Genomic DNA, 25,340 nt, shown 5'->3' with positions numbered 1-25,340 from the left:
TTAAAGTAGTCAATGACGACAAGCCGCATAAGTCTTTTGACTTCCGAATAATTTCACATGATTATGTGACTTAACGCTGTTGACCACTGGGACTTCCCGCTCAATCTGTGGCCCGGTACGCACGCCTCGGCTCACATTCGACAAAGATTTATAGTGTTGTCTTGCTCTAACTCAGCATAAGAAACAGAGAAAACTGAGTTTAGCGAGTCGGGTTATTCACGCCAGCACCTGTATCGTGTCATATTATTCATACTAACATTGCGGTTGGTTTATTTGGTGATCTTTTTTCTTTGGGTTTGCGACTGTAAGCATTTTTATTCAGTGTATTTAGTGTGATTGTTGTATTCAGTTGTGATTCAGTGAGAAAAGGTGCTAAATAATGAACTATTCACGTGGGAGACTAATGGTTGCAGCCGTTTTAAATTCTACTAATCAACATACCCGTAAAGGTAAGTGTCGATGAAATATTGAGCTAAAAACACTTACTAGTTAAAAATGTTGATTCAGGCTGCTTTGACAGCAATGAGTAATGTGTGCGCAAGCTGTATTAGTTTTATTTCTTTTACAGACTCTCACGGGAATGCCGTACAAGCTGGATGTGCAGACCTCGAGCTGAATATGCAAGCTCCGGACAAGATTGCTGGTCCAGCCATATATACAGAGCTCCAAAATGTCTCTCCAAGCACACACGTGGGAGGTCAATATTTTAATTTGTTGGTTATCAATAATTGTTGGTTTGATTAAAACCTGTGACCATCAGAGAGTCATTTGCTAATAACAAATTATTAATATTTACCTTGGTAGTTTCAAAGAAATAAACTACTTTGTTTTGTTTTACAGATTGGAACGTCAACCTGGCACCAACACTACTAGATTCAAATGAGTCATGCCAGCAGGAACCTGCATATTATCAACACAACATTAATGTTTCAGGAACTTATACTTCTGAAATAACCGAGAGCAACCATAGTAACAATCCTGTATCATCCATCCCCACTTCTACAGATCAGACTACAGATGATTTAAGTAGGAAACGCAAGCGAAACCCAAAAATGTGGAAGCGGAATTCACAAAAGATATTGAGAATGGCAGGCAGCGAATATCAAAGCAGATCCGGAAAAAAAATTCGAGCAAGGGCGATAAGAGAAGTTAACTGTAAGTGCCATTATAAATGCACATCCAAAATAGGAAAATCACAGCGGGAGCAAATGTTGGCCGACTATCTGAGTCTGGATTCCGAAAGAGCAAGATGGGCCTTCATTGGTAACAGTATAAATCGTATCCCAGTGAAACGAAGGTACCATGGAGACTGCACCAAACGAGAGTATACCTTGCAATACTCTGTGATGTGTAATGAATTGAGAGCCCAAGTGTGCAAACAGTTCTTTTTGGCGACATATGACATCTCGAGCAAAAAAGTTGAAAATGCAATGAAAAAGTTGACTCCTTCAGGTGTCACTGATATAGATCGGAGAGGTCACAAAGAACCGCCCAACAAAAAACCAGAGGAAGTGAGGAACATAATCAGGGACCACATCAAATCGTTGCCCGTAGTTGCTTCCCATTACTGCCGGAGCAGCAGTAAGAGAAAATACTTGCCTTCTGGTTTGAGCGAGACTCGTATCTACATGGACTATGTAGAGTATTGCAAGGAGCATAATGTTGAACCAGAAAAGCACGGCTTCTACAAATCGATCTTTGTCACAGAATTTAACTACGGCTTTCACACTCCTAAAAAGGATCAGTGTGACTTTTGTACTCAGTACAAGAACAAGTCAGACGAAGAGAAGGCAAAAGACGAGGAGGAATACAAACTGCACTTGACTCGAAAAGAGGAAGCGAGAGAACACAAAAAAATCGACAAGGCCCAAGCTATGTGTGATCCAACAATTAGTTGCTTTACCATGGATCTGGAAAAAATATTGTTGACTCCAAGTTTGCAAGTAGGACAGTTGTATTATACCAAAAAGCTGAAAACCTACAATTTCACAGTGTATGACCTGGCTACTAGACAAGCGACGAACTACATGTGGCATGAAGGTGCAGGTACAAAGGGTGCTTCGGAGGTCGCCACGTGCCTGTGGAAGCTCTTGGTTTCAGTAGGCCCCAAAAAAGAAGTAACTCTGTATTCGGATACAGCTTCAGGTCAAAATCGCAACTCAGTTGTATCTACAATGTTATTACGTGCCGTGGAACAGCTGCCCATCAACACAATAAACCAAAAATTTATGGAATCAGGGCACTCCGAAATGGAGTGCGATTCTGTGCACTCCACAATAGAGGCCCGAGGAAGGAAAGTGGACGTATTCACACCAGAAGGATGGTATATGGTCGCCCGTACCGCGAAAACTAGTAACCCCTACCATAAGGTTGTGGAAATGGAATATTCCGACTTCTTCGATTACAAGAAATATTGCAGTCAAGTGATGACCAATAAAACTCTGTCGGAAAATGGAGACAAAATGAAGTGGCTAAAGGTAAAGTGGTTCCAATATCGCAAAGGTGAACCCACGACTATCTTTTATAAATACCAATTGAGCCAGAATAACTTTGAGTCACTACAAATCCAGCGAAGACGGCATCGAAACGTACCTACCCTAGAAGTACCAAGGCTGTACAGTTCCAAACCTAGAATTGACCAAGGTAAACTAAAAGATCTGTCAAAACTATGCCAAAAAGGTAGCATTCCGTCAACCTATCACGACTTCTATAAAAATTTGGAGCCTGAAGATCGTCCAACTCAGAAAAACAGCAGCTCAGAGAGCGATGGAGATGATTAAAATGTGTGTCTAGTTTTATTGTAACTTAATTGTAATTATATATTTTTTTCTTTTATTTTGTTAACTGTCAATTCATGGTGTAACTGCATTGTATTGTTGTTTTAATTTAATAAAACGCATTTTTTTTGTAGTACTTATTCCACTTTTAATCAATAAATTAGGACCGGTTTCGTCCGCCTCATAGGGACATTTTCAACTGAAATGAACAAGTTGAAAATGTCCCTCTGAGGCGGATGAAACCGGTCCTAATTTATTGATTAAAAATGGAATAAGTACTACAAAAAAAGCGTTTGATTAAATTAAAACAACAATGTAATTATATTTTTGAAAAGCTAACTTTTTGTTTAGAGACGACTATGTTCACATACTGAATGAAATCAGGTAGATTCTAGGTTAAGGTGGGCACCATAAAAGGTCAATAATAGACTTTTCTTTAGAGTATATCCACAAAATGTTAGTGCTTTGTCCACAAATTCTCAGTGTTCAACAGGCATAAGAGGCCTAACTCTTTTGACTACCGCACAAGTATGCCAACTGTACATGTCAATATTCAGTGGTCAAGAGATATAACACACATAACTTTTAAAATACAATTTTTTTTAGTTATTCATTCAAAATAATAAAAAGATAATATCACAAAGTATCTACGTTCAAAGTTTCACAATTCTATCTTTAAAAATAAAAAAGTTAAAACAAAAACTGTTCCTTTTTTTGTCACACAAAATCTTTGCGCGCCGATTTCTCAGCATTATGATTTTGTGGACTGGCTCCCTTGACATCTACGGCGACGATACATTCATTAAATCAGTGTTTTTTTTAAAGATAATAGGTACTTAATGTACTATAATACCTACCAGTGACAGAGGGTGAAGGTAGGCTGTTAAGATCCAACATAAATAAATGTTGTGCACTAATCTTTGTCAGTTATACGTATTTATTTTCTTCTTCTTCTTGATTGTGCACTCATGGCTGAGGATCGTGACCACATTTAAATTTCGAAATCCTTTGAGCGACCAAGATTTTCCCTCCTTCTCGATCTTCCGCTTCTCTCACGGCAGAATTGATGGTGCCCCCAGTCAGCTCCTTAACTTGGGCGGTCCATCGCGTAGACGCTCTTCCTCTGCTTCGCCTTACCTGGAGGCTACCCAAAACTACCAGTCTCTCCAGGCTGTCCGGTCCGCGCCTGACAATATGTCCAAAAAACTGCAGAATTGAGTCTGTCCATATCGTCGAGAGCTGTTCCTTCATTGAACGAAAAACTCAAAATGCAAATGATGCACGTTAGTTTATAAAATTGAATTAAACTCTGCCTATACGAATCCATAACATATAAAAATATTCTTCTATCTATAAAATATCTAAAATTATACAATTATGATTCAATGCCACAATTTTAGGTATTTCATAGATAGACGAATATTTTTTTTTACTGTTATCTAGGTATTATGGCTTCCTTTGTGTAAGGCTTAGTTAAATTTTAAAAACTAACCATCACTATCTGCAATTAGTTGTCTTAATTTAATGAAAACAACATATATGTATGACTGACAAACTTTAGTGTGCAATATGTATGTTGGATCTTAACAGACCACCTCCACCCTTCGCCACTGATACCCACCCCACTATCTTTAATAATTAAATTTAATAAATTCCCTTCCTACAAGATTGAAAATGTATGATAAAATATATTATAAAAACCTTTTCATTAAATTTCATGAATAATTCACAAGGAAGGTATGTAACATTCTTTATTGAACCAATACTAACGTAATTTGATAAGAACTTTAGTTGTATATTATACAATTAGTTAATTTCGTCATAATTACGTAAAACGCATGTGCTCAATTGGTAAAGCGAATCGGCCGGAGTCCGATGAATGTGGATTCGAGTTCTAGCTGGTGCCGTATTTTTTTGAAAGATGTTTTCTAGTAAGTATCTTTCCTATTAGTATTTTTAAATTATGTATATAGGTAGGTATCTATCAGTTTACCTTTCACACCTTTAATAATTGTGTCAAAATAAATTACTAATTAACCGTTGTAGGCACCTAATTATTATTCTGCAGTTTAAAGAATTGGATAAGTTTTTGAATTTAAATCTAGATATTTTATAAAATTTTCACAGATGTAATGATAATATAATCACATAGGAAATTAATATGAAAATCATAATAGCAAACAGAGTGACATAATAATATGTCGTACCTACGTCATTGAGTAGGTAAGGGTTGGAAAATTGTAATGCCAAAATAAATATTTATTATAGTAATTTGTATATAGTTTTTGAAACTAATTGACGCACTAGCTATTTTCTTTCTTCAATTATAATATATCTGGCTGTTTCATCGAACCAGATGATAAAACTGTGTTATAATAGTACGCACCACGCACTGTACTTACAAATAAAGCTTGCTCGCGTATCTTCTTGTCCAGCAGCGCAATGATATCGATTTACTTACCGCAAACACATATCGGAGGCAATGTTTTCGAATTATTTATGATTATTTATCAGCCAGAGTCTACTCTTTCGTGAACGCCCAAACATGTTCGCCGTACGAGTATAATTTGACATTGTTGCTGTTTTAATAAGTCCGTGATTGTGTTTGCAATAAGTTATTAATGTTGCTCAATTAACGGGTAAATGTGAAATTTATACAACGGACCTCGCTGGATTTACAGGGCCACAGTGTAGTGAATTAATGATAATTAAAATTGTATTACATGCTAACCTATCACATTTCAAATATATACATAATGTATTATACTATATTATATATACCTACTATACAGAAATGCTATTAATTTAATTTTAATTGTAGTGGAGGCAAAACTTCAATAATTTACTGCTATTATCTTATTATTCAAAACTGAATGTTAGATTGATTCTTACTATTGAATTTAAAACCTCGAAAATATACGCTCATAACAAGCTTACCTGCGCAAACCGGTTTGTATAAGGAAGCCCGTGTGTATGGACGGGAAAACCGTAGCTAGCGCAAACCGAAAAGCACTGTAAAGTGTTTTTTATGCAAACTATATCGCGCAGGCAAGTCGTTATACCGTGCAGGCAAGTCGCTGCCGTCTAGCCGGGCACAACAAACAACCATCTGAATCTGGACGAATACAGTGAAGAGTATCGGAAGAGATAGGGTTATAATTCAATATTTTTGTGGAAGTACGGTTATGTAAGGATGTACCTACTATGATTTTGTCAAACTGATTTATTGTCACAGATAGAAGAAATTATTTTTAACACTATTTAAAGTTAACAAAGTTAAAGAACGCCTCTTATTACGTCGACAAGGAGAGCGTACTAAAATCTGAAAAAAATCATTATAGTTCATAATATGGGGAATGAATATGGATATAACTTTGCCGTCATAAAAAAGCATTGTCAGTAAAAAAAATCCTACAGAAAATATTGGCACAAGTGGGATCCGAACTCTCAGTCTTACTGTTCAGATAAGCACTCTTATCTTTTAAAATATCGATCCATCTTTAATACATCCTCAATAATTTTAATTTACGCTATCCACATTTTAAATTTCCACCAAAGAAGACTACCCATCTTGTACTTAATTAAATCAAAAGAATGATACTACGAACATGTTTTTAGTTTGCGTCAGGAGTTATCAAAATTTATTAATGACGTCATTGCTCTTGCGAATACATTCTATACCTATATATTTTATTTTATTATTATTATTTATTTAATTGTTATTTTTTATTAAATACTGAATGTATACGAGATCTACGAATCTTCAAGAGTGAAAGATAGAATGGTGTCAGATTCTTATGGTGGTGTAGGCGACTCGTTTAGAATTAGTAACGACACCAATACCATTGCAAAGTAGATTTCATCGTAGCCGCAATGCCAGAAGAATCTATCCTTCCTTTTACATATATGAGTTCAAATCCCACTTGCTACAACTGTGTTATTGTAAAATGTTTGTTTCTTAGATTTTTATTTTTAATTAACGATATTACCCTTTGGCGATTTTTTAATAAAAATTCTTAATTATTTATTGTGTTAATTATTTTAGAATATCTAGTTAAGTAATTCTATAACGAAATCACTGTACATGTACACTATGTTATTCACAAAGAAAATTATTCTTATAAATAAATTCCAAAATTCTTATGTCAAATAATTGCTCTCCTTTAATATTTTATATCAGTACATAATATTATTCTGTTTGACTTAACATATTCAATGTTAACATATTTTTTTTTATTTTCGTTTAATGTGACCTAATAAATAAATATTATTAAAACTCTGTTAATAGCTATGAGGTATAATAAATATCTTATACAACATATAAATTATTCTGTAAGAAAATTTTAACAAATTAATGCAGTGCCGGTACGTAATAAAACATTGTACGATGTACGATGAATATTTACGATTCTCCCGGGGTTGTTTTCTTATGCGGTACTCTGTACTTATTAGTTGGTAGCTGCAAGTACACAATATCAGTTCGCTAAATAACTTCACTGTGTTTTGATATCCGGGTAATGTACTAGTGAACATAAAAGCACGGCTTTGGAGCTTTTGTTACTCGGAATTACCGCCAAGAGAGCTTTTTTATCAAACCGCATCGGGTGGAGGGATTTATACTACGCTGTTTGTAAACAGAATCATTGTAAGGTTATCATTCAGGTATGTTTGTTGTGGCATATAACTTACTAATGAAGGCAAAGATAAACAATATGTCAATTTTAATAATAATGTACATTTGTAATAAATAGAGAATATGGAGCAGAACACAGTGTGTATATTTTCTTTTGTACTAATGACTAATGAGTAAGTAGCGAAGACTCCTCACTAACTGATTATTTTGTGTTACTCGTGAAAAACACTTTTTTTATTTAAATCAAATAATTAATTATTACATACGAGCATGTAACTCACAATTACTACCTTATTAGATAGTTAAAATTAAAATGCATAATTTAAATCATTACAGTATTACTTACGTATAGCATAGCTTGTCACCTCGCGAAATCGAATATCGTTGTTTCATTCTGGCTAGAGATTGTGCAACAATATGGCATTATATAGATGCCGCCCATCTAATGTATTTTTTGTCCTTTTTCCTCGAAAAGAAAATATGATTTATTTGAGAAATCGGCATTTCCATCTACTAGAAAATTATCGAAACGGAATTTGATTGCAAATAAATCTTAAACCATCATTTTTTCATAGCTTGTTAGAGATAAATTAATTTATCAACAAGAATCTATAAAAACCAATATAATTTGATATTCAAAATAAGGACGAATAAATATTATTGATTTTAAATTCCAGATATTATATAGTATAAAAGATTGCCCAATTTATCACAATTTCCGTTGATAAAAATAAATCAAATGGTTTATAATGAATCCATACAATACAGAAATTGTTGATATTTTATAATAATAATATGTATGTAGGTGCTATCAAATTATAGGGCTTAAAAACTCATTTAGTATCTATGTCAAGTATGTACCTACATATTAACGTTTATTCCAACTTGTAATACGATAGTTACCATAATTTCTTCATGTGAAGCGCCTAGTTTCAAAAGCCCCTAAAACGATTTTAGGTAGTTTTGTAAAAAATGAAAAAAAAACATATCTGTTAAATCTGTGAACTTTATGTATTTATTTTTTAATTCGTTACGTTCTAAAGAGAATTTTGGCTTTCCAATTTAGGGGTATATGAAAAGCACAACCAACCATTTCAGCGGGTTTTGAAATTTATCCTAATATTTGATCATACGTATTGATGGTATTTGGCGTATTTTGAAGTTCAATCTTTGGCCATCATATAGGTAACAAAAATATCCATCTAAATTCATATCAAACTCAAAATTTTTCAAAAACCGTGTTAGGGGCTTTTGAAACTAGGCGCTTCATGTATCCCATACACCCTATTCACATTGAAAATTGAACAACAACGCAAGAAAATAGTTAAAACTATAAATAAATAGTAGATATTGCAATGGTAGGACGTGAAATATATGACATTATTGTCCTGGAAGACTGCAACTGTTACTTATTCAAAATTATGAAATGCTGTCTTGAAATAATTTTAAATATTATCACTGATATAATTATATCTACTAGTGTCCTTTGTACCAGGTGTAATATCAATACTGATATATTGGTATTTCTTATTGAATGCCGGTATTCGAATCTATTTAAAACATTACTTTATAGCAACTTAAAGTACCTGCCTATATTTTATTATGTTCATCTTTATAAATTGGAATGTATAGATCACAATATTGTAGAACTGCCGATTTTTACAACTGTCAGGTCAAGTCCGAGTATCGGAAAATCTTTCTCAGATTCAACCCTTGTTCGATGTACTATCAACGTTGGATAGTAGTTATAGAATATTAATTGTTTTATTGGACGAATGTTGTCTTTTTCGAAATATGTTAATTATTCATCGCGACAATTCAAGTATATTTTTTTACATTTGGCTTTATTATTATTTATATTTTGTTGATTTCAGTCAATATATTTGCGCTTTGGCATTTTAGCACGAAAAACTATAAGTAGTAAGTAATGCGTAAATAAGATTACATTCATTTCCGAAGAACATAAACGTGTATGCTTTCTTAATACCGAAAATAACGGTACATAGGTATCGATAAATAATTGAATACCTACCGGTATTGCAATTCCTATTCGGAGTCAATCCACTGCCTAGGGATTTTAATACTGAATGAAAATATCAATACCGGATTTTCGGTATTTCTTATTGAATACCAGTATTAATACCGGTTTTCGTTAAAACGTAAGTAGTTATCAGTAAACATAGCTATGCTATTACAATCTCTTTAAAAACATTATGTTATAGAAAAAACCTACCTACCTACATTTATTATGGTGACATTAAAAAATATGTATTAATCACAATATTGTAGAATTAGTGATTTTTACAAATAATTTGATTTTTTTTTCGACCATGTCCGATCCTGATAGGATCATATGGACCTCCACAGAGTGGAGGTTTGTATTGATAGATTTTTTTGTTTTTTAAGAGAAATGGATGTCAGCCACTTGCTCAACCTATTAGGTCCATACCCTGACACACACAAATTGAAAAAAAATATGTGTACTTGCCAGACCCAGGATTCGAGCCTGGGACCCACGGATTTGTAGTCCAAACTAAAGTCCTCAAAAAAGTAAACACGACTGCAGGAAAAGCTTCTTAATAAACACTTGTAATAATAGTAATAAGAATAATTGAACTGTTGTCACCGATGTTTTTTAATTCGAAATATTATCAGTAGGTTCCTATGTTAATTTATCGAGACAATTTTATAAATGGGTACTAATATTTTTTAATGAATTGTGTTTTCACATAAGTTGGATTCAGTCAATATTTTGCATTTTATCAGCCCATAATTTATACACTCAATTGAATGATACAGGACAAACCAATGAAGAAATAACATTAAATTCATCGTCAAAAACTTAAATGAGCGTGGCTTCTTAATACCGAAAATTTCGGTATTTTGGATTTTTAAAACCGGTATTTCGGTATTAATAAATACTGGAATACCGGTTTTGAAATACCGGTATTGCAATCCCTACCACTGCCAGATTGAGTCTACAACCTGTAACATTTTACTTATTTCATGTGCTGTTCTTTACTGTCGAGCACTTCCGCCAAACTGTTCGTATTTTTACTTCAAAACAACCGTATCTTTCAGTATTACTCCTATGGAAAATAGATAACTTCATCCGGTCTTCCACAGCTTTAGGTCATGTCTGGAAGGCTAATAATGACAGTACGTACCGGTGGGTTTTGTCAACTCATCGCTTACCTTCGTCCAAGCTTTTTTCATACTGATGAAAAGACGAGAGAAAGTCTACGTACCTATAGTTAAAAAAATGCCACTTTCATCAATGACAAAAACTTACTTATATGGAAAAGACTTTCGCTTAAGAAATTTAATCGTTTTATTCAAAGTTACACAATATTTTATCTTTTAAAAAGTGATTGCTGGACTGATAACAATATGGAATCGAATAAAAATGTTCTGAATGGTTGAACACGATTTTATTCTATAGACATTGTTGGCTTAAAATTTATTAAAATGGCAATCATTTCCAATTGGTGTTTAAATATTATTTTGTAAGCGTTTTATTATTATTTATTGCTGGCGCCATTTTATTTGAAATGGTAACCAAAAACATGTTTACAATTTAATTGAAATAGGTAATACGAATATTATTTATGGATTTTAGCTTAATTACATAGTGTAACGTACGTGTTTTAATAAATTGTTTCTAGTATTTGAAGGTAAAGTATTACGAATATAATAATATGTCTTTATAATATTATTAATTATTCATGTAAGTTGTTAGAAATGTTACAGAAACGGGACATGTATGAAATTTGATACTGAAACTATAGTGCAATTAAGCAGTCTCAATATAAATATGAAAATATATTAAATATTGACATTATGGTGACTACAAAATATGTTGAATCTTCTTTAAGGGGGAACCTTCTGTGGTTTACAAATAACAGTGGCGAAGACTCCATACTAGGCGATTATTTAAAGCCTACCTTTTTAAGAAAAAAAATGCATATTGACATATTTATTTAATCACTTGATTATCTTATGTTCTATAAAAACAATGTAATTTGCCAACGACAGAATTATGTCGTATACGTAGGAATGCATTATAATTATACAGATTACAAGACAATCTGCAAAGGTTTAAAAAAAAGTATACCATAGCGCGCTATCTGTCTTGACGTAAATAAATGTCAAGGAATTATGATATATTTTCGTATGGATTTTACGTCACGTAACCTCAGCCAGTCAATCGAATCGTATACAATATTGTAGGCTCTTATCGCAAAGCATAAGGCCTGTTTCATATGGGACACCGGTGTGGCGCTCGATATAATATAGAAGGCCTTTGTATTTGAATAAACGGGTCTTTGTATTATGTTTATGAACGCCCCAGAGCTAATGAGTCAACGCATAATTTCGCGATATAAATTTAAAACACAAAACTGGCTGCGGTAATAAAAACAAGTATATCGGCGGCTTGAGAGTGTAGCGGCCGACGGAAACGTATACCGGAAACGCGTTGACTCATTATCTCTGGGGCGTTTATAAACATAATACAAAGGCCCTTTATTTTAATACAATGGCCTCCTGATTATATACGAGCGCGACACCGGTGTCCCGTCTGAAACGGGCCTAAAACCTTTGCGCATATAATTATGTTGGACAATAACTTGTTAACAGTCTGATTTGATACAGTGATTGAAAGCAGTCGATGCTTCGTCCTCTAGGGTTTAGTGAATAATGATTTAAAAAGCTATATATCTATATGAAATAAACTATCAACGTAGATATAAAACATATTATTAGAAAGAAGGCTTGAAACAATAGGTAATAAAGCATATTATCTTATCAAATGCATTTTCAGACGTCTATTATGCTGCTTAATAATACTTGGTATTAATATAAAATAGTGAATAAGAATACAATGACAGGCGCAAAACTGCGGGTTATAACATATGCACAGAAATAAAATTTTGATAACATAATTTTTGCACATTTTGCAAATTTTACTGAAAGTACACACAACGCTACTTTGTCTATGAATATCTTATAAATAAAGTTTTTTATGAAACTTAGATAGTGTGTCTTATTTTAGATTTTCAGTCTGTTTTTGTATCTACATATTTATTTTTTCAGATGACATATTGTATGAATCCTCAAAAAGTTTCGTAGTTCTTAAGGATTTTATACACAAGTAAACATTAAACATTTAAATAAATAACTACCATATCCTTTGTGGAATAATTTGAATTGGCAAAAAGAATGGTTGTCTAGCAACTGATATAATATAATCGAACGCAATATGTAAGCGACGGTTTTTTCAAACTGGCCTAGACACTTTCGCGTGAGTCGATTGACGTGTGACAGATTATCTATGGGCTATCTGTCATCGTGAAGAGGGATCCCCCAAAATCAATCACCCTGTAGCATGCCGAAAGAGTCAAATGGGATAAATGGGACTAATTCAGCTTATGAAAAAATACTTATTTATTAGAAAATCATGCAAATTTCATATGCTTCTTCTCTATGGTAGGCATTGACTATTTATCACAAGCAATAAAGTTTAACAGGACACATCTTAAAATAGAAAATATTAATATGAAAGTGGAACATAACAAAAAAATACGCGATTTTGCAATATTATTCACACTTATAAAATATATCAAATACATAAATTGAGGGAAAATATAGACCGCAAAATATATTTTACAAAACACATTTTATAATACCTACATATACTGGTAAATAAGATTGAAATCAACGATATATGTAATACAATATATTGTGTTGATATCAAAATAATTTAAAAAATGCTATACCTACCGACATCTGATGATTAAAATATGGATTTGATCTCAATTTTAACACGACGACTTATACAATAATACTCTTATTTATAGTACTTACTTAAGCTGGTGCTATTGAATATTCAGGTTCATGGGCGATTGCACAATCATCCTCCAGGAATATCTATCCCGAACTCTTTCTTTATAGTCGATTACACTCAGCTTCAGTGCGTTCGACGCTATCCACCCATCTCTTCCGTGGGTGACCCGGTGGCCGAGTGCCTACATATTATGTTCCTTCATTAACTTTGTGGAGAGCTCCAGATCCATCGCATATTAGAAAGTGATCGGCTCATCGCGTTCGAGACCTCAAGACATTGATTGTTTTATAGTACATACCTAATAATATATTTTATATGACTATGAAACATTAATTTACAATATGAATAAGGACAGCGAATCACGATAATATATACACTTTTCCTACAAAGTATATATTATGCATTATTCAAGTTGATCACATAAATTTATCGCAAATTCTTCATTTTTGACCTTCACGCATCACCTGGGCTCTTAATTGGGGGTTGATTTTAGTCTAATAAATAAAATAATATATCTATGAGGTGTTCCGAGTTATATTTATATAATGTATGTACGGTAGCTTTGTGTTAACCTAAGAAATAAGAAACATTACATGATATTTCTAAGTACCATTTCTATCTGACGTAGAATATTAGTAGTCTAGTGGATTTTTTTCAAAATTAATGCAAACGTTTTTTACGTGGTATTGAGACAAGTTATATTATGAGAAACCATTCCTTTTATTCAACGAATAGTTCACAAAATTTGAGAACATAAGCGTAGGGTGTTCAACCAATGTGTGCTACCCGTGCTCACGTATGGCTGCGAGACGTGGACCCTCAACACGAGAGATGTCCAAAGACTAAGAGTCACACAGCGAGGCATGGGGAGGTGCATGTTGGGCATCACGCGAAAGGATCGTAAGAGAAACGAAAGGGTTAGGAAGCAGACAAAAGTACGCGATGTAATAGACGTTGCCAAACAGCTGAAATGGATATGGGCGGGGCACATTGCTCGCCGAAAGGACGGCCGCTGGACAAATGCTGTCATCCAATGGTATCCAAGGGGTACGAAACGGCCACAGGGTCGCCCTAAGAGCCGCTGGATTGACGAACTGGTAAAGTTCGGCGGAAATACGTGGCAGCGAACGACACAGGACCGAGAGAGTTGGAGAAAGCTTGGGGAGGCCTTCATCCAGCAGTGGATTGACCCCGGCTGATGATGATGATGATATTGAACATACATAATTTGAAAAAATCTCATGCAAATGCCCACTAGAAAAAATCTTTTTTAGAAAAAAATATGATACCCGATGGGACGTTGGTTAGTAATTAAGATTAAGGCATTGAATTGATACCTAGCTTGATTTAATATACCAACACGGATAGCCAACATTGTTACGTAATTTGATAAGCATTTTATGTAAGAACTACTAGTTAAAATCGTCGTAATTAAATATGATACCCGTAGCTTAAATGGACAAGCACACTGGCTCGAATCCAGTGGTTATATAAATATGTCCCGTCGGGTGACGATTTTTTTTTAAAAACAGATTTTTCTAGTATGAACATAATAATATAGTATTTATGACTAACAATATTTTCAAGTTGAATTTAAAAAAGAATTTTTGACATAATTTAAAATCGAATAAATTTAAAAGATAAAACCTAAAAAGCCTAAGACAATGCTCCTCTATCAAAACGAACAATAATTTCTGCTACAAATCCCAGTGAGATGGGAAAAGAATGTGAAAGTATTTATTGAAGCATAAGCATTTTACATTGTTTGCTTTGATCGATTTTCAATTTCATTTCCTTACACAATTTTCCACTTTGCATCTGGCATCTTTCGCTTTTGGTTTGTAGGGGAGAATAGGTACAAAGGGAAAATCTTTTAGGTAGGTACCTATCTACTTCTTCTATTATGTATACACTATGCGGTAACAAGACTTGTTCCATATAATAAAATCGGTTTCATTCAGCTTTTTTTTTGTATTGTCAATACAATCAAGTTTTCTCGATTGTAGCAATACTACGAAAAGACATCGATTACTAAACGAACGATAAGACTTTCTTTAAATAATTTTATATTACTCTAGAATAAAATGTCTTTTGTATTATTTACCATTACTGAGCATAATAAATTATCTTCGACTTCTTCGGACTTGGCTGATTATGAAATCTAGCGACACAAATATAACTATGACCTTTCAGGAAAAATATAAATTTAATATTGAAATTGTCTTACTATGTTGATAGATTTTTAATAGCACAGATTTTCTATACGCCATAATAAATCAAATTATATACCTAATTTCTGCATTCCTAATCGCTAGAGAGCCTATTGCGATTAGAGAGCCTAGAATGATTGGGTGACTAGGTACAACGAAATAATGACCTAACCTTACTAGAGTTGGGTATTTCCCGAGAAAATCTCAATCTCGAGATTCGGGATTTCCCGAAATGATGAAATTTTGAATTCTCATGATTCAGGATTGACAGAAAAGAATTCTCGGGAATTTTTGAGATATCAGGAATTTTAAAAAAACTTGTACACATTCTAAAATCAGTGTATCCAAAAAAATATGAATTTTTTTAATTTATGTAAGAAGATAAACAAAATAGAAGTAGGAAAACATTACTTATTAAAATGGAATTTCAAAAAACACAGACTGTCAATTGCTGCGTCTGACAATCGCGTACTTTTTTGAGACACAAAATTCCCTGATGTTGCAAAAATTGCGCTCATTTTGAGTCGACGTTGGCTTAATTGTGTTGTGGGCTTAATGCCCCGATCAGTCTTTAATACAAAAAATGACACAGAAGACACAAAAATTAATGTTTCATTTTTCCCTTGGTTGTTCTGTTTGGTCACTGTTCTATTTTGTCGAAATCTCTAGCTTGCATATTTGTAATTGACACCGCACTGACTGTGTTGCATCTCTCGCATCTATCCAATGAGCTCTTCGCGGTGGCGGAGATTGCTAATAACAGGGGGCTCTCCATTGTAGTTATATCTGCGTATTTTCAATACAGTTCTTCTACCCTGTATTGCACAAAACAACTGGAGAAAATCTTATATGCTTGCAGAGGCAAGCAGATAATTGTTGGGGCGGACGTTAACGTCCAGTCCTTGCTCTGGGCCCCCTCTGGGCCCAGACGTAACAAGGACAAACCTGAGCCACTCGAGGAGCTCTTGGCCGCCTTTGATTTGACGGTGCTAAATGACCCTAACGGGCCGGCCACTTTCTCCACCAGAAATGGTGAGTCACATATTGATGTCACTCTGACATCCAGTGGCGTTGCCAGACGCGCCGTGGACTGGCAGGTCCACACGGACGCGGTGGCTAGCGATCACCGTCTGATCACATTTTCGTTCAGAGTTGCGGGAGATGCGGCCCCATTGAGCCAAACCGAGAGCCTACTACTTCCCAGGCGCTTTCGGACGAGCGGTGTCAATTGGGATGCTTTTGACGTCAAAATTGGTGGACTGGCCTCTGCCATGTCGGCTGAAGATCTCCACCAAAGAGCCAATGACTTGACTGCGTTCATTACTCAAACTGCGGAGTCCACGCTGGGTAGAACCTCTCTGAGGCCACCCAACCTTGCGCCATGGTGGATACCAAAATTGACGTCTTTGAGAAGGACCATGAGACTTGCCCAAAGAAAATTGCAAAGAGCTAGAAGATCTCAGAACGACTTACCCAGAAATGACGAACCTACGGAGATTGCTTATAAATCCGCAAGGGCAAAATTCAAAAAAGAGTTAAATAAAGCCAAGAAAAAGCACTGGCGGGATTTTGTCTCTGAAATGGGGGGCTATGATCCGTGGGGACCGCCTTTCCGCGTGATAAAGCTGGGCTCAAGGCCTGGTAAAGTCATGGCGGCTATGCGGCGCCCCGATGGCACCTTTGCGATGGACAGCGCAGAGTCTGCATCCATACTGCTGGAAGCTCTAATTCCACAGGACATACCTACGGCACATGAAGATGACAGAACCTGTCAACTAAGACTATCTGCAATCTTGCCGTTGGAAACTCACCATTCTCCTGAGCTTACCCAGTCGGAGGTGGGATTAATTTTTGATGGCCTCAGGGCGGGCAAAGCCCCCGGACCTGATGGGATTAGCAATGTGATTGCCAGAAGGGCGTGGCTTCGAGCACCTCATGAGATAGTCGGGCTGTATGCTGACTGCATGAGCAGGGGCATCTTCCCGGACTGTTGGAAGAAGGGTCTCCTTAGGATTATACCTAAGATGAGCACACGACCACCGCATGACCCAAAAGCGTACCGTCCAATCACTCTTCTGCCAGTGCTGGGTAAGATATTGGAGCGGTTAATCAGCAGAAGACTGGAGGACCACCTTGAGAGAATCTACCCTATCTCGGAGAGGCAATTTGGCTTTAGACCCGGCAAGTCTACTGAGGACGCTATCAGATTTGCACAGAAATTTGTTGAGGACTCAGAAGGAGTTATTGTGGCAGGCTTCTTTTTGGACATAGCCGGTGCCTTCGACACCGCATGGTGGCCATTAATTCTATCTAAGCTTCGGCTCCGACAGATCCCGGGGGACCTCTTTGCCCTAGTGCAAAGCTATTTTAATAAAAGGGAAGTTATATACGACTCTAGCACTGAATTGATTTACAGGGAGACCACCATGGGGTGTCCGCAGGGTTCCGTGCTTGGCCCCTTGCTATGGAATATACTTTTTGACGATGTTTTGACGTTACCTCTGCCACCGGGCTGCGCGCTCGTCGCGTACGCTGATGACCTTCTTTTACTAGTTGGCTCGTCGAGCCGTCCGACACTCGAGCGCGTAGCTAAGGACGCATTATCGAGAATCCTTAACTGGGGTAAGCTTAATAAGCTTGCATTTGCACCTGGCAAAACGGAAGCTATCCTCCTAAAGGGCAGCTCAAGGATAAACATAAATAAGCGATCACCCGCAGTGCGCTTCGGCGACTCTGCTATAAGGTTTTCTCGAGAGGTGACCTACTTGGGGGTCGTTCTGGACGAGAAGCAGACCTTTTTGAAGCATGCTAAAGTAATTGTGGCTAAGGCCAACTCAGCCTATCAGAAGGTTGCTCGCCTGGCGGGCAACAATTGGGGCCTAAAGCCTCGGGCCCTGAGAATCGCCTACGAGGCTATATTCATGGGCATCGCTGGCTATGCCTCCAGCGTGTGGCACACCAAAGCCTCGCTGACAATTGTGAAGAGGGCTCTGCTTAGCGGACAGAGGGCTGCTCTGATTGGCCTTACTAAGGCCTATAGGACCACATCTTCGGATGCCCTGGCGGTCCTTGCGGGGGTCTTTCCCCTCGACTTGCACGTTCAAATTAGAGGATCGATCACTCTCCTTATGAGGAGGATCAATACAACTCTCGCCGGTGTCCCTCTGACACCGCCATCGAGAGTGGAGGGCGTGAGCTACAGAAAAACTGTATCTGAGCTGGTCTACAAGACCGCATATGCGGCATGGCAGGCGAGATGGGTGGCCTCCTCTAAGGGCCGCCAGACTTTTCTATACTTTCCAGATGTCTCGGTGAGACACATGACGAAGAGACTGGTGCCTACCCACTGGACTAGTCAATTCATGACTGGCCATGGAAACTTTGCGGCCAAACTGCAGGGGTTTGGTTTGGCAGGACATGGGTCGGGTTGCTCATGTGGACACGACCAGCAGGACGCAGAGCACGTCCTGTGGGACTGTCCACTTATGGGCCCCGAACGAGCGGAGTTGTTTGCCCGGGTCCGACCCCATTCGGGCCCAATAGGACACGCGGACATGGTGGCAACCGAGGCCAATTTTGCGGCCTTTACTAAATTCGCCAGAGCGTACGGGGGGCGGGACACTCTCGACTCCCCTTGCGACTCTTCAAACTAAAGTCACTCTGATAGTTGCCATATAAATTAACATCATGCATTCGCACTTCGGTGCAAGGTTGCATCACCAGTCCCGTGCGGCTCTGCTCGGGACAAAATGAGGGCTTAAATTCTTTGATCTGGCACACGTAAGGGTTATGTTAGCCGGCCGCGTATGACGTGGCTGCATATACATAACGGGAGCGGAGGTGGGAATTTTACACACCATGTTCTATTTTGTCATGTTTTGTTTTATCATATTCTGTTTTGTCATGTTCTGTTTTGTCACTGTTCTATTTTGTCACTGTTCTGTTTTGTCATGTGCTGTTTTGTCACTGTTCTGTTTTGTCACTGTTCTGTCTTGTCATGTTCTATTTTGTCCGGTTACCGTTTTGGTTTACGATTTATTAATGAGCAAGCATTAAATGCAAGTAATATAAGCCCCCTGAAAGTCCTCACATAATTCTGAATAATAATATAACATCTTCTTTAAGACGTGGTTAATTTTTTAAACTTATATTTATCTACACTTGAGAATCGTACACTTTTACAATCACACGCAGAAGGTCACGCACTTTATATTATTTTGGTTTTCCCTGTATAGTATCAAGTGCAGAAATGCGGAATACTTCGAACATATTTTCTGGAATAAAAGTACGATTTACTCGAATTCAGAGAAAAGTGGAGGGCAGCAGACGCGTAGGGAGAAAGAGATTCTCTTCGCTGATGCTTATCGCTTTTATTTCTTTGATATTTCGAAGCAAACATTTTGTTTGAGATGTGTTATAAAATAACCTCTGAAAATTGGAAAAATAAACAAAATTTGTTTATAGCATGTAGAAAAAAATACTTCATATTAACATAATAACTATCGTTCAAAAGAATCATATTTTATTTTATTTGTAAAATGTTTGTTATAAAAACAAATGTCTAGAATCATTGTGATTCTGGCAAATACACGTCATATTGTTTTTCAATTTGTATTTGGAGTCATAGTATGGACCTAATAGGTTGAGTAAGTGGCCAAAATAAAAATCTATTAATACAAACATCCACCCAATCGAGCCACATATGATCTTATTAGGATCAGACATGGTCAAAAAAAAAAGAAAGAAAAACCTAATTTGATTCAATATAAATAAAATGTTACATTCTCAAATCTTGTGAATTATTCGTTTAATAAAAAAAATAGTGTATTAATAAACTTTTATAACTACTATTGACTGAGGGTACTTGGAGGAATGTTAATAAAATTTTAAATAATATTTAAGTTTTGTACTATTCTGTTTGGGTCATTTTTTGTAACTCGTGATTTGCCTTTCGTCATTTTCAAGCACTATTCGCACTACAGGTGTAATAATAAACTGTATACTTATAATTATACTATCAAGTTAACCAGAATGGATTATAACCATAACATTGTTTATATGTTTTTATTTCAATATCTATAGTGATATTTCTTATTACCCACCAAATTTAATTAATTTCCTAAAACTTTGCCTTGTTCCATTGTCTCTAAGTAATGACATTTCAATACGCTTGTTAACTGTATTATTTTCTTTTATGGTGTTACCTGTTAATTCATTATAGAAATACATTTTATTATTAATTTAAATAAAACGAAATTTTATAGTACTAGTTCCAACTGTATTAAATATTAACTCAATTCTAACCTATACGTATAACTAACCAGATTCGTCTACCTCTGAGGAATACTGTCAATTAATGTTACTTATATGTATTCATTTTATTAATAGCGGGTTTAAAAGCATCTTATACTTTATTTCTTAACACTGAAAAAAAAATTTAAATTTAAATTTTGCTTTTTAACTTAATTATAAAATTTCACGTTATAATATTATATGAGTTATTAGTTTGTTGTATAAGAGAGACTGTGACAGTATGAAAGTTGTCATTGTGATTGAACGTAGTGACTGAAGACAACAAACAAAAGGCGAAACACGGTTTGCAAAAAATTACTCAAATGGAACAAAAACCTTATTTAAATAGAATACATACATACCAGTTCCGTTGTTTTTTTAATGTTTTTTTTATTATTACAACGTTTTTTTTAGCTCGTATTCTTATTTGTCCGGTACAAATCTTGCAATCGTTTTTTAACTAACTTCCCGACTAGCTAGACATTTGAAACTTTTAGAATATATATCAGAACACGTTGCCAATGCATTTTTCATGCACTTTTAGCCATCTTTAAGTGGAATTGAATTCATTTTCAGTTAATTCTGTTTTGTATGAAAAGTTATTTCGACACCATTATTGGTTGCTAGGGGTTTGGGGTCCTAGCAACAAAATTATTAATATATACGTGCGTTACTATGGAAATCAATATGACAAGTCAAGTACAAATTGTTTTGATCGTTTAAGCTAGTCAAGTCAAGTTTATATGGTTCAACAGAATTTAAAAACGTTGTATATAAAAAGTTCTTTTTATCTTGTAATTATTTAAAATATTAAAATCTATTGACATTTACAGGATTGGCTTAGAATATATATTTAAAGTATTGGACCAATATCGTATTTCAATGTCAATTTTTTGAAACAGTAAATTACAATGTTTCTTCACTTCATAGAATACAATCCTTTGTTCTAGCAATGCAGACAATACTAATATCAAAGTCATGCCGTAGAATGTTCCCCCTACTGGCAAAGTCTTCTTTAAGCCTACAGACAATAAATTGTAGAATTTGCTTTCTTAGTTTATAATTAATGAAGTATTTATACCATCAACTCCTAGTTGCAGGCGGCTTCTGTTTATTTGAATGATTTATAATCAGATTAAAATACACAATAATACAATACTCTCTAATACAAAATGTGAGCGTTATATTATTTTATATTACAATATGATAAAAATACATAGGTACTTACATATAGTTAGGATATTATTATGATTTTAAAAATGCATTATTTTTATGTATTCTCTACTGTTACGCTGGTATTACACAATGAAAGACATATTATTTATTTTATGAATACCTAATATTTAATTAAAAAAATGTACCTATATTGTAATAGCTTATTTTTTATAATATATCTATCTTTCATAAAAGATCATGGCACGACATTATCTTTTATCAAAGATTAGTCTATATTAAAGAGTATTTTCCAGTGTAACCAGGCGACATTTCGTCGCAATAGGATTGGTTTGTCGAATATTCGTTTTTGTCGAAATCGACCTTTGAATGCAGAATGATTTTTTGTCTCTAAATGGAGCAGAACCATCATTTTCTTTAAATTGCTTTAAGGGGGGACATGCTCAGCGTAGGTCAAAATGGAACTTTTATTGCATTTTAAAACCATGATCCTGGACAATCCTTAAACGTTGTAGATAATCTTTTTATATAATTTTGACGCCTTGTTATCCTTTATATTTATTTTAAACATTTGATGACTGCAAAAATTATTTTTATTACATAAAATAGTGTTCTTTTAAACCTCTCGCACTAATGTTTTAGAATATAGTCGTATTTCGGTACATGAATGTCAAATTTGGGATCACAGAGATTATAAACATAATTTTTTATCGTAAATATTTTACAAAAATAATCTCGTCATATATTATACTAATGGTTTTAAAAATATGTTTAAAAATTAATAAATGAAAAAAAACTTAACACCGCTGCACATTCATGTACTGAAATGTGACTATATTCTATAACATTAGAGCGAGAGGTTTACAAGAACACTATTTTATGTAATAAAGATACTTTTTGCAGTCATCAAATGATTAAAATAAATATAAAGGATAACAAGGCGTCAAAATTATATAAAAAGATTATCTACAACGTTTAAGGATTGTCCAGGATCATGGTTTGAAAATGCAATAAAAGCTCTATTTTCACCCACGCTGAGCACGTCCGCCCTTAATGAAAACAGCATTCATATGCTGTAAAAACAACAATTTAAACACCTTCATGTATTTAAATATAGGATAATCAAATTTGTTTATCGTCTCCTGAACATTTGACATTTGGTCTATTCGACAAACCAATCCTACAGCCACGATTTTTCAAAATTTAGTATATTGAAGAAAAAGTATAAAAATCAAAAACAAAAAAATACTTGATCAAAAATAGACAAGTCGCCACCAAAACGTGCCACCATTGTAATAATCTCACGAATATCCTGTACAAAATCATGTAAATATGACATTTAATCCAATATATATATATATATATCACTAAAGCGGACGAAACCGATCCTGATGATTTTTAAACTGAGTAGAATAAGTTCTATGTACACGTTGTGCTTTATTTTAAACTGTATTTCCACCAATAATTTACATTTCACAACATTAACCGAAATAATTATTTTGGACAGTATAATATATTTTTGGATAGGTAGTTAGTTATATTTTAATCTCTTGAAAAATAATTAGAAAATGTAGGTAAATACAACTATGCAGAGAAACAGTATACCTACCTACTTTATAAGTTTATCATAATTATTGCAAGCACGTCAATGTAAAGATAAAAAGTTTTCTAACTACACTAGGATGTTTGAAAAATGTTTTTTTATGCAAAGAATTTACTCAAGCTTATTCTATGACAAAGCTAATGAAAGCAAAAACTTTACTATAGGAAAAATGCACTGATTCTAGTTTACAAAGAGTCTGAAAAGGAATTTTTCTATTGTTATTAAAATAAACTTGTTTTCCGTTTCTTGTCGTAGAAACAATATCTATCTTAGCGAATATCAAATGAAAACTAATTATATAACTTATCTTATATTACGACTAACTAAACGTTGATTTTTTTGGAAAAACAATAATATAACACAATATTAACTAATTCTAATAAAATGATTAGGTACTCGTAGATATAATAGACATACAATCTATTAAAAATTTTAGATCACATATTATTTTAAATTTCCATGATATTAACATAAGGCCTGCGGACTTTTGGTTCAGTACGTGAGGGATTGGACTATCATCCAGGAACTCTTGGTTTGATTTCAGGTAACAATATAGTATTTATATGGTTGTAGTGTCCCGGCTAAAGTCAGTCCTCTGTGGGCCTTGGCACGGACAATACCCATATTAGACAGTGGCGAACACAAGTCCAATAATTTAACGTCCTTATATAATCAACTCAATTAAACATATTATATCAAAGTGTTTTCACGTGTTTCTCTGGTCACCTCCCAAACAATCCCATGTTATTTTATCAAAGCCTGGTTGTTCTTGGGTCTCTTGGCCTATTGTAGTTTTAAAAAGAATATTATATTATATGTATATAACATAATATATATTTGCTTATTAACAACATAAATAATAAACACTCTTTGTTGTACATTAATATAAGCCTGGTTGTAATTAGAACGGATTATCAGAATACTGAAGGCCTTTGTTGGCGTACAATAATGATTTGAGATAGGAGTAAAGAAAGATGGAGGGCAAAGACGTATAGGTAGAAGAAGATTCCGCTTGGCTATACAACCTATTTTAGTGGAGGGAATGGGTCAAATGGACGCCAGGACAATTGGACGCCGCACTGTCGTAGATACATAAACAGAACGTAGACGAGGAATTTTAATCAGTTTCTATCTACTACTTCGTAGTTTTAATTTACTCTTAAAATAATGTTTTTTCATTGCGGATTGAGAATTACCATGCCTAAGGCTTTATATAAAAATAAAAAAATCTCTTTTCGTTGGAACTTGTAGATAATGTACGATTAAGTCATTATTTAAGTGTGCATATTTAAATTCTCACCGACTATTAAATCATAATATAATAATTTAAATATAAATAATAATATTAAATATTTTTTTAAAGTACGTATAAGTACCTACCTGACGTCTATTTTTTTTTCGAATTGCGTGGCGTCTAGTTGTCCCTGCGCCACATCGTCCTAGATCCGTGGAGTGATGTCTAAAGCGATAGTGATATGATTGAAGATGATGATTTTTTGAAGAAACAATCGGTCTCATCGGCGCAGGCAAAAAAAACTGAATATAATAACAAACAATGCTTAACGTTTTGATTAGCGTGCATTGATGTATTATATTTAATTTTTATGAAGAATAAATAATTTATAAAAAAAAGTTGTAGCAAAATAACTCAACATATTATTGCTTGTCGAAAAAGAGGCTTAGAATATGTCATAAATATATTTTTTTACTATATTTCCGACAAGTTTTTGACTATAAGAAAAAATATGTAAAGTTATTAATTAATCTTATTTTGTTCTTAATAATTATTATTCACGAAAAGGAAACG

General features: G+C 34.6%; 1 protein-coding gene across 2 annotated transcripts; it reads left to right on the top strand.

The window, feature by feature from the left end:
• Nucleotides 1–233: 233 nt before the first annotated feature.
• Nucleotides 234–3,448, top strand: LOC147075640 (uncharacterized). Of its 2 annotated transcripts, XM_085941939.1 has the most exons (3): nucleotides 234–449; nucleotides 569–697; nucleotides 841–3,448. In XM_085941939.1, the coding sequence occupies exons 1-3, from the start codon at nucleotides 380–382 to the stop codon at nucleotides 2,778–2,780; spliced, it is 2,139 nt and encodes a 712-aa protein (XP_085798065.1). In that variant the 5' UTR covers nucleotides 234–379; the 3' UTR covers nucleotides 2,781–3,448. The 2 variants fall into 2 exon arrangements, with proteins under 2 accessions (XP_085798065.1, XP_085798064.1); XM_085941938.1 differs by having other exon boundaries at nucleotides 356–697.
• The last annotated feature ends 21,892 nt before the right edge of the window (nucleotides 3,449–25,340 follow it).

The sequence above is a fragment of the Rhyacophila brunnea genome, unplaced genomic scaffold (assembly GCF_057557595.1).
Source record: "Rhyacophila brunnea isolate RB1 unplaced genomic scaffold, BYU_Rbru_1.0 scaffold_14, whole genome shotgun sequence".
In the NCBI taxonomy this organism is placed as follows: Eukaryota; Metazoa; Arthropoda; class Insecta; order Trichoptera; family Rhyacophilidae; genus Rhyacophila; species Rhyacophila brunnea.
Note: the sequence above shows the minus strand (reverse complement) of the source record. Positions and strands in the feature narration are given on the sequence as shown.